A 9,535-nucleotide genomic window follows, 5' to 3' on the forward strand; every position below is an offset into this window, starting at 1 on the left:
GTCATTTGCCATTTTCAAAGCAAAAGGTATTGGAAATTTCTTTCCTCTATAATTGGCTGGTTGCTTACGGAGTTTCCAACAAAGCTAAATCATGTGGTCTCAAAATTGCAAAAAGCCATCCTCAAGGAAAGTAGGAAACTTCACTTTCAAATTATATATACTTTTGTCAAAAGTGCAGTCTCCTCCAAAAGTTCCAATAATGCTGGCATTTCCATTTGGATAGCATTCAAGAGATTCAACAGAATTGTGAGGCCCATTCTCGTGGAGATCCCAAGCATTATAATCTCAGGTAATCTCTTCAATTATATCCATTGTTAATTAGCATTTACTTGTGATAACTAACAGCAGAAGGTTAATTTGTAGTCCTAGATTATGCCATTCCTTGGAAATTTCAATTTGTTTTCCCATCTGAAACCTCAATCTACAGCTTTCAGAATGATGCCATGCATTCCTTTGAACTGCTGCAATTTATTTTACCATAGAAGCTAGTAAGCAATGGCTCAAATAACTGATTCTGATGATGGTTTCGATTTCAAGCCTGTAAAACCAAGTTCTTTAGCAAAACTGAGGTCCATATTTCCGATTGTCTTTTTGTTTTTGTTATGCCTTTTGCATTTTATATTGAAGCCAGATAAATGCTGGCATGCTTCCATGAGCATCAGAGACAAAAATCTTCAAGATAAGCAAGCAGACGGTATGTTTGAAACACAGATCAGATTGTATGACCCTCCTAGGACCCTACTTTGGATGGTACATAACTGGTCAGTAACCCATTAGAGGTTGGTCTTGGCTTTAGATCTTACCGGTCCTTTTTCGATATTAATTTCGAATGCATAAAATTCGAGAAATATGACATATCTTGCATTGACAATAATTTTAAATATGTAAATTTTGAAAGATACAAAACATTTTGTATTGATATTAATTTCGAATGCAAGACTTTTATAAGATACAACACATTTTATCATGATACGAGAGGTTAAATAATTTATTTATTTTTGAATTTTATATATTAAAAAATGATAATTTCAAAGTTTAAGTTTAATTTTTTTCTCTTAGTAATTTTAATTCATACATGGTGTTGATATTGCATTGTTATTCTTATCAACATATGCCAGTGCTTTCTATATACGGGAAATGTAAAGTCTTCATTTCAACTTTACAAAATAATCAATTCAATCACTTAAGTGACCATTTTCTTTGTAGCGATCACTATTATTTTACAAAAAAAATCCACTTCTTTTTCTCCCTCTTTCCCCTTCTGTCTCCATCCCAAGAACCCAAACGTGTAATGGAAAAAAGAGTTATGTGCCGCTTGCGTGTTGGCAATGCCCGAACCATTTACAAAGAGGATTTTGATTTCACATTTTTCATCATCCAATATTGTACTCAGGGGTAAAATAGCTTGGCGAATAGAAGCTCATTCCAGGTATCCTGAAGGCCAGGCAAACACCAATGCACACAATCAGCATAGCTGACAGGGTTTGCTAGCTGCTCGGGAGTCAGTGGACTCCATTGCTTCTTGTAAATCGAGGTGTGTGCATCCTTGCGATAGTTTGAGAGTTGAGTGATGTTGAGGAACGTAATGGGGTACTTGGATTTGCTGAACTCTTCTCCAATCACCTGCATAACGCTTTTGCTTTCTGATCCCCAGTAATTAGGATCTTCAATTAGAGTTGTTTCATTATAACAGTTGCCACCAGGTTCACCTCCCCATTCAGTGCTCCTACCAAATATAAAAATTTCAAATCGTCAGAGTGGTTTTAATCAAGCTAATTGGGCATTCAAGCACTTGACTCGATACTGCATAATGTTTGTCTTTTTCCATTAAGCTTCTTTCTTTTGTTTGCATGCAACCCCAGGATCACAATCTTGTGAATATTTATTATATTAGATTAAATTGAGAGAGAGAGAGAGAGAGTTTGACTCGCTTTATATGCAATGGTGACATGCTAGTGAAGAACACCCTTGTCTTGTTTCGATCCATATTCTTCCTCACCCATTTCAGCATGCTTTTCATGGCCACCCGATAAGCTTCCTCAGTTGTTAGCTCCTCAATATCCTTCTTTTCATCATCAAATGACCCTTTCCTGTGGAAAACATAAGCCACCATCCCATCAGCCCACAAGAGGTAATAAAGCAACAAAATTGGCATAAAAGGGGCTGATGAATCAATTCAGGGAGACGCAAACAGTACAAGAATTTCATCTTCTGGCCGGTCATCCACCACAGATAGGTGTTGAATACCAAAACATCAACTCCTTTCCAATTCTTCCCATGCTTGTTGATGGAGCCTTTCTTAACCATCCTCTCAGCCACCCTGTGAACAATAGCATTATCGGAATTCGATTCTAGAAGAAATGGTGCCCAGTTGAATTCAATGGTGGCATTATAATCCTAATTAAACAAAGACCAAAAAAATGAAGAAACAAAATGAATTCTAAATCAGACCAATCCCAAAGTAGTCATGATGAGAAGCTTAAAATTAATTTAACAAATTCCAACATGAATTTACCTTGGCTCTGAAGACAACTAGTGACTGATCCGGGGAGGTTTCCATGGATTTTGCATTCTCAGGGAGAATTCTATGGAGGAGGCAGACCATTGAAACATACTGACCCCGGTTCAATGAGTCACCCACAAACATCATCCTCTTCCCTCTCAAGGCCTCCAGCATCAATGTGGCATTAAAACTGTGACAAAGATTATTTGACAAGCATCATTATACATACTAAATCAAAGTAAATAATATAAGTTTTATTTCATAATGAATAGAAATGAAAAACAATGCTTTTTCTCGAGATGTTACACACAAATTGAAACCAAATGGTTTTAAATTAAAGAAAGAAAAATAATATATTCCCTTTCCATTTTTAAATGTTTATCCCTCTTCGAGTTTTACAAAAATTAATATAAAAATTAAGATAACAAACTTTTAATTTTGATATATTTATATTAAAATTTAAAAAATAAAATCAACTTCAGGGTATAGAACTAACTTCGTGGTTGTATTACTTTTTTTTATTATTACTTCAAAATTTTCAACTAGTTTGACTCTAAGCAGTCCAACCAATAACCCCAATATCCATTTTTTTCCCACCAATTTAGTTGTAGAAACAATCATCATTAACCTAATATACGATCCATGTGGCAAAATCATAGCGAGGTGCAGGTCCAGATCAAAGTGGGCCCAAATACACCAGATACTTGGACTAGATGCAAGTAATGGGTCCCAACTCCGAATAGTTTATACTTAGACAGGCCCCAACGTGCGACCCACCACAACACTGGCGAGGTCAACCATGAGAAGAAAAGGGGCCGCTCCACCGGCCGGTCGATCGTGATAAATACATCTTAATATTTAATTTAACGATAAACATTAAAGAGAAATATTTTTTTCATAATGTAGTAATTTTTGATCATTTAGTCAATATTTGAATTATATATTACAAATTCATTTTTGATTATATATTACAAATTCATTTTTCATGAACACCAAACTACAACAATACAAATAGTAGCTTTTAAATTATATATATAATACAATACGTTCCTAACTCAATTTCCTACAAATTAAGATATGGCATCAAATCAAAGTAAAAAAAAAATTAATTATTGGATATGCTAATTAATTAATGTTCCAAATTTAATGATATTGCATGTAAATAACGTAAAATTTAAAAACTATTTTACTTGTCTTATAATCTTTATTCACACTTTCACACCATTAAATGCTTTGGATTTTTTTAAAATAATTTTCCTATAATTCTTCACGTCAAAATCCGAAAAAGGCTCACGTTTTTAAGAACTTGAAGGCATGCATTACTATTTCCTATGCTGAAACCTGAAACAACCAGAACATGGCAGTTGGCAAACAAGAATCGAAAAAGAAAGTGTTTCTTTAAGATCCCAGCATTAACAGAAGAAGAGGAAGAAGGAAAGAAAGAAAGAGATGTGAATGTGGTTTCTAGTTGTTTGATTTTGGTTTGGTTTTAGTTACCTGGGAAGGTCACAGCCATGGGGTTGCCATCTCCATTTCTGATACTCCTTGTCAGGTCTTCCATGTTCTTGGCACGTCAACTGCGGTTGAATGTACGGACACTCCGATTCCTCATAGTGAGGGCGAGCGAACTCGTCCCTCACCCACCTCCCACTGAACACGTCGCACCCTTCCTCAGTTCTCCCTATCACGAATGGCAACGACGTCGTCTCTTGTTTCTTCTCTAAACCCAACAAAAACCCCTGCATCAGTCAGACGACCCTCGAACCAACCAATATCTCTCCAAAGAACAAAAAACAACTTGAGTACTTAGTTTACGTGTTAACTCACCTGTTTGAGAGATGGGTGGTTGCGTTGGGACGAGCTCGCCTTGGCCAAAGCTGCAGAGGAAGTCCTCAGAGTAAAGAATGACAACGAAGAGAATGAAAGCTAACAAGGTGTAGAAGTAAGGTGAGAGACGTGCCTTCCTAAGAACAGAAGAGGAGGAAGGAGAGAGAAGAGGCTTCATTTCTTTTATTTTTTCTTTTCTTTCCTTTCGGGTTTGGCCAGCTATATATGAAAATGGGGTTTGATTTTCGAAAGCTTATAGTATTGCTTTAAAGGATCATTTGCATTAATGTACAAATATATAAAAGTTAATTTCAATGGTTCACTAGGTTTAAATATGTTAATTCTGTATATATATAATTAGCATATGTTGGACATATATGATTAACTAATATGAATAATTAAACAACTAATTAAAAGATAATACGGAGTATTAATTTATTAGGATTTTGCAAAAAAATTACTTGTTTCGTTCTTTTTTTCTTTGTCCGTCTTTTCTTTTTCAGGATATTCTGAAATGAAATTTCCTTTTTCCTAGCTGTTGGCTGTTATGTTAATGTTTTCCTACTGGAATCCCCATTGTCATATGGTCAGCAACCTAATAGTGATGGATCAACTAAAAGGGTTTATATATATACATATATATATTTTATTTATATATGTACCTAATTAATAATTGTGGTTAGTTGTCTATATGGATTTTAATTGGTTTTTTTAAATTGAAATTAGTTTAATTTTCTTGTTTTGGTTGTTTGCATTGAATTAAGAACTTGCAACAAAATTTTTATAATATATAATAGTTAGGTGAATTTCATTATTTGTTATATCAACAATAACCTTCTATGTCTTGATTCTCCATGCATGTATTATTATATGGTTGGTGCATAATATAAAATTGCATCGATTCCCAAAATATTATTATAAATTTTAAGACAAATTGGGCTGATCAAACATAAATATCACTAACAAACTACACAATCGTTGCTTAATTATTTAGTGTTTTCTTCCTAACACGATTCAGGTTCTATAGTCACTGAAATCTTTGTTTTCTTTCTTTCCTTTTTTGTTCTTCTCCGGGCAGCAAAAGTTTAAGAATTTCGCTGAAGAATTGGACGTCTTCACTAGATTTGGTTAGAGTAAAGGCCCAAACCAATCTCGAAGGTTTAATGCAGCTTAGCCCAAGTTATTTTGAGCCCAAAGCCCATTTAAGTATCCATCAAACAGTCTCCATTTGGGATGGAGGAAGCCAGGTAGAAGGGCCTGAGTTTAACTACCAACTTGACCAAGACTTTTCCAGTCTCCTGTGGTAGGCGGCCGTTAGACCCATTCGGCAGAGCGAAGACAAAGTTTATTTGACGCTTACATAAACTTTGCTACTCGGGAGTCAAATTCCAAAGCCCTAGGATCGCATCTAGATCACTTGTTTTCTTGCTTACAGAAACGAGAAGAAAGGAGAGATGGAGCCGCTTCAGCATTTTAGCCATGAACATCCACTGATTTTCAGTGAAGAGCAAAGCCATGAAAGTGAGGAGCAGGCTTATTGCTCAGGATGTGGGGAGCTGGTGTCGGGTCCAAGCTTCAGCTGTGTGGAGTGTGGGTTTTACCTCGACAAGAAGTGCGCCGAGGCACCTTCACAGCTGAATCACCCCTTTCATCGTAACCACAGCCTTAATCTTCTAGCAAGCTCGCCATATGATGCAAGTCTGTCTATTATTTGTGATTTCTGTGGCGAAATATGTGACAGGTTTGTTTATCATTGTTCTTGTGAATTAGACCTTCATATCAAATGTGCTTTGTTTTCATATAACATTGCTGAAAAAAGAATTGGAGAGATTCAACAAATTTCCACCATGGATCCATTGATCTCTAAGGAAAATGGTGATGAAGAACTCGAAGGAGCTGAGTGCTTTGCATGTTGGAAGCCATTACTAGATTCTGTGTATTTATCTCCTGATTGTGGATTTTACCTACATGCCAAATGTTTAGATCCATGTGCAGTCAATCACCTTCCCCTCCATGAACATCCTCTTATTTTACAGTTTAATAGTGAACGTCTCTCTTGCAAGATATGCCAAGAAACCCAACGTAGGGGATTTGTTTATTGTTGTTCAATTTGCAAGTTTGCTCTTCACATTGAATGCGGGTCACCACCACCAATTATTGAAGATATAAGTCATCAACACCCTTTCATCCTATTTTGGAGACGAGTCCCATTCATTTGTGATGCATGTGGCTCCGAAGGGAATTATGTATCCTACATTTGTTCTACATGTGGCATTATAGTCCATAGGAAATGCATTTCATTGTCACGCACCCTCAATCACCCATGGCATTTTGAGCACCCCATTTCCCACACCTATTTCCTTGGGCAAGATAAGTTTAAATCGTGGGAATGCGGAATTTGCCATCTAGAGGATGTGAATTCAAAGCATGGAAGCTATTATTGTTCTTATTGTGATTATATTGTCCATGTGAATTGTGCAATAGAAGAATATAATTGGTACAATTTTGATGAGTCAGGAATAACAGAAGAGAGTCTTGAAGAAAATTCAGCATTGCTACCATATTCAATCATTAAGGAGATCAAAGATGGCGAAAATGTGATAGTCACTGAGATAAAACATTTTAGCCATCAACACAACTTAATTTTAAGTAATGACATCAAGGGTGACAAATGTTGTGACGGTTGCGTGTTATCCATCTTTACTTCTTATTACTATTGTTCACAGTGTAATTTCTTTCTTCACAAATCCTGTGCTGAATTACCAATGAAGAAACGCTTGTGGCAAAACTCACACATGAAGCCTCATCAACTTATTACTTCTGACGGCATTTTCACATGTAATATTTGTGAGAATGAAACTAGTGGTTTTGCCTACACCTGTACTGAATTCAACTGTTGTTACTGCCTTCGATGTGCTTTAACATCCGTTACTCTCAAATGTCAAGGACATGAACATCCCCTCTCCTATCAAAAGTATCAAGGGTTGTGTAAAGCTTGTGGTCAGCCTTTCTACTATGGATATGCATTCAGATGTAAGAGTTGCGATTTCTCTTTGCATAGTAAATGTATCGATCTACCACTGAAAGCTCGACACAAATCAGATGTGCATCATTTCTCACTCACTTATCGTGATAATAATAATTATTCAGAATCTCATTATTGTGACATATGTGAAGAAGAAAGAAATCCAAACTATTGGTTTTATCATTGTGCAATATGTGACAATTCAGCTCATCCTAAGTGTGTTCTTCCAAAATACTCATTTATCAAGCTCGGAAGCATCTACACAAAAGGAGATCATCCACATCCTCTCACTTTTGTCCAAAAGGTTCATTATTATCCAGAATGCTATAGCTGTGGTGAGCCTTGCCTTGATCTAGCTCTTGAATGTAAAACAATTGGATGTAACTACATTGTCCATTGGGAGTGTATAAAACCTTGATTTTAATTTCTTTTTTTTCACCATAGTTATTGTTGTTGAAACAGTGATGAGACAAATAAGCAGTTTGATGATGGGACTCAAAAATACTGCTTTGCTTGGTTGTTTCTAAACTATTTGCAATTGTTCTGTGTTAGTATTTGTCTCCTTGTTTGGGTTATTATCATTTGAGAATTTTCAAAATTCTGGCTTCATAGAGGTAATGTAACTGGAATTAGTTTATGATATTTGTATTTCATATTTGAACACTGGAAGATCACTTGGTATCTGTAAGGTTCTCTACTTTTCAACTCAGTCAAATGATTTGCTATCACTCAAAGACTTTATTAAATATTTTATCAGATGTTATGTGCTATTTCAAAAATGCTGAATTGCCTCTTGATTATATCGATTTTTATAGCAGTCTTGCACATAAATTTCCTCTTAATAACATTCATTATGTCCTTTTGTTGGTTCTTTAATAATATTGTATTCATTATGGATGAATATGAAAGTAATAGAGAGAGAGTACAATCCATTTCCTAATCTTTGCTTGAACTTTTCAAGAAATTTTGCTTAAACTCCAATTTATGTCAAATTCTCTTTTGAAGAAATTTCCATGGTTAAACTATGAACTTTGAGAAGAAGCTTTGATTAATGTAACAAGAGATAATTCTATTTTATAAAATTATTTTACTTCAATTTTGTTATTAAATATTAGTTAAGTCTTCAATTTTCAATTATAATTTAATTATTTTTAGTTGTTTTTATAATTAAGTTACTTTTTAGTGAGTTATTTTAATTTTATATTATTTTTTTATTTTAGTTATTATTTATTGGTTTTTATATTTTTTTTGTAGGATTAAAAGTGATTGGGCTTAATTTTGGAAAGTAAGGTGTTGAAAGACTCAAAATCTGTTTGTATATGTTTCAGTATTTTGGCCATATCTCGAGCTATAGAACTCCAAATGATACGATTCTTAGACCATTAGAAATCTAAGAGACATGGCTACAACTTTTATGAAGATCACTTTGCTCAGTTCTGCTTCGAAGATAGAGAAAATCATGTCGGAAAATGACTAAATGTACTGTACCGAGAATGAAAAATTGTAAAGATTGATAATTGATTTTTGGGCCTTTTAGTATACTTTTAAGCCCAATTAAACCCTAGGTCAACTTAAAGAACTTTAGGTTAAGCTCATTAGTATAAATAGGATATGTTTAACAGCATTAGGAGACAACTTTTAAGAGACTCAAGAAGTTACAAGTTGAGGTTGATACTTGGAGATCAAGGTGAAAAATATTGTTTTGTTTTATTCCTTAGCTTTTATCGTTCTTGATACTTTCAATGGTTGAATTTTATACAATGTTATTTGTTTTTGCAATCATAAGTAGCTAAATTTCTTTTTCTATGATTGCAATTGAACTCACATGTAGTCTAAGTTTTTAATCTTTGTCTTACTTATTTTTAATGAGATTTGAATTGTTTATTCCAATTTGTTCTTAATACTTTTAATTGCTTGGCCACCAATTAAATTGATCTAGGAACTTAAACAAACTTGGGAAATGGAGTTTAGAGTAGACTAAAATTGGGATAGCATATGATCATATAAATTGATTTGCGTATAGGATAAGGATATATCTATAGGCCATATGTAGCCAAATTAGAGCCTGAACTTAATGAGTCTGTTTTAATTTCAATTCACATAGGGATATAGTATTTTGATTAAAATAGATATTTTTATAGGACGAGTTGGGAGACCCTTATAAATAATTGAGAACTCTA

At 34.5% G+C, this 9,535-nt stretch overlaps 2 protein-coding genes and 1 long non-coding RNA gene across 4 annotated transcripts; 2 read left to right on the plus strand and 1 right to left on the minus strand.

The window, feature by feature from the left end:
- Positions 202–1,806, plus strand: LOC108663695. The gene is made up of 2 exons (XR_001929703.1): positions 202–289; positions 1,394–1,806. It is a non-coding gene; the product is annotated as an uncharacterized LOC108663695 (long non-coding RNA).
- On the minus strand, positions 252–4,523 carry LOC18585792 (protein trichome birefringence-like 33). 2 transcript variants are annotated; one of them, XM_018128978.1, is made up of 7 exons: positions 4,331–4,523; positions 4,001–4,223; positions 2,516–2,693; positions 2,198–2,397; positions 1,932–2,090; positions 1,378–1,726; positions 252–289 (listed from the first exon to the last, which is right to left on the minus strand). In XM_018128978.1, the coding sequence occupies exons 1-6, from the start codon at positions 4,506–4,508 to the stop codon at positions 1,390–1,392; spliced, it is 1,275 nt and encodes a 424-aa protein (XP_017984467.1). In that variant the 5' UTR covers positions 4,509–4,523; the 3' UTR covers positions 252–289; positions 1,378–1,389. The 2 variants fall into 2 exon arrangements, with proteins under 2 accessions (XP_017984467.1, XP_007008860.1); XM_007008798.2 differs by having other exon boundaries at positions 283–1,726.
- Positions 5,634–7,011, plus strand: LOC108663693. Its single transcript, XM_018128972.1, has 2 exons — positions 5,634–6,071; positions 6,848–7,011. The coding sequence occupies exons 1-2, from the start codon at positions 5,785–5,787 to the stop codon at positions 6,867–6,869; spliced, it is 309 nt and encodes a 102-aa protein (XP_017984461.1). The 5' UTR covers positions 5,634–5,784; the 3' UTR covers positions 6,870–7,011.

Source organism: Theobroma cacao, chromosome 10 (genome assembly GCF_000208745.1).
Source record: "Theobroma cacao cultivar B97-61/B2 chromosome 10, Criollo_cocoa_genome_V2, whole genome shotgun sequence".
Lineage (NCBI taxonomy): Eukaryota > Viridiplantae > Streptophyta > Magnoliopsida > Malvales > Malvaceae > Theobroma > Theobroma cacao.

Excerpts from the sequence above, each read along its gene's own strand:
- LOC18585792 (XM_018128978.1), bottom strand. The coding sequence starts at position 4,508 with ATGAAGCCTCTTCTCTCTCCTTCCTCCTCTTCTGTTCTTAGGAAGGCA. Across the intron at positions 2,398-2,515 it reads TAGTTGTCTTCAGAGCCAAG|GATTATAATGCCACCATTGA; the intron begins GTAAATTCATGT and ends TTGTTTAATTAG. Across the intron at positions 2,091-2,197 it reads GGCCAGAAGATGAAATTCTT|GAAAGGGTCATTTGATGATG; the intron begins GTACTGTTTGCG and ends TGTTTTCCACAG.
- LOC108663693 (XM_018128972.1), top strand. The coding sequence starts at position 5,785 with ATGGAGCCGCTTCAGCATTTTAGCCATGAACATCCACTGATTTTCAGT. Across the intron at positions 6,072-6,847 it reads TGTGGCGAAATATGTGACAG|GAATAACAGAAGAGAGTCTT; the intron begins GTTTGTTTATCA and ends TTGATGAGTCAG.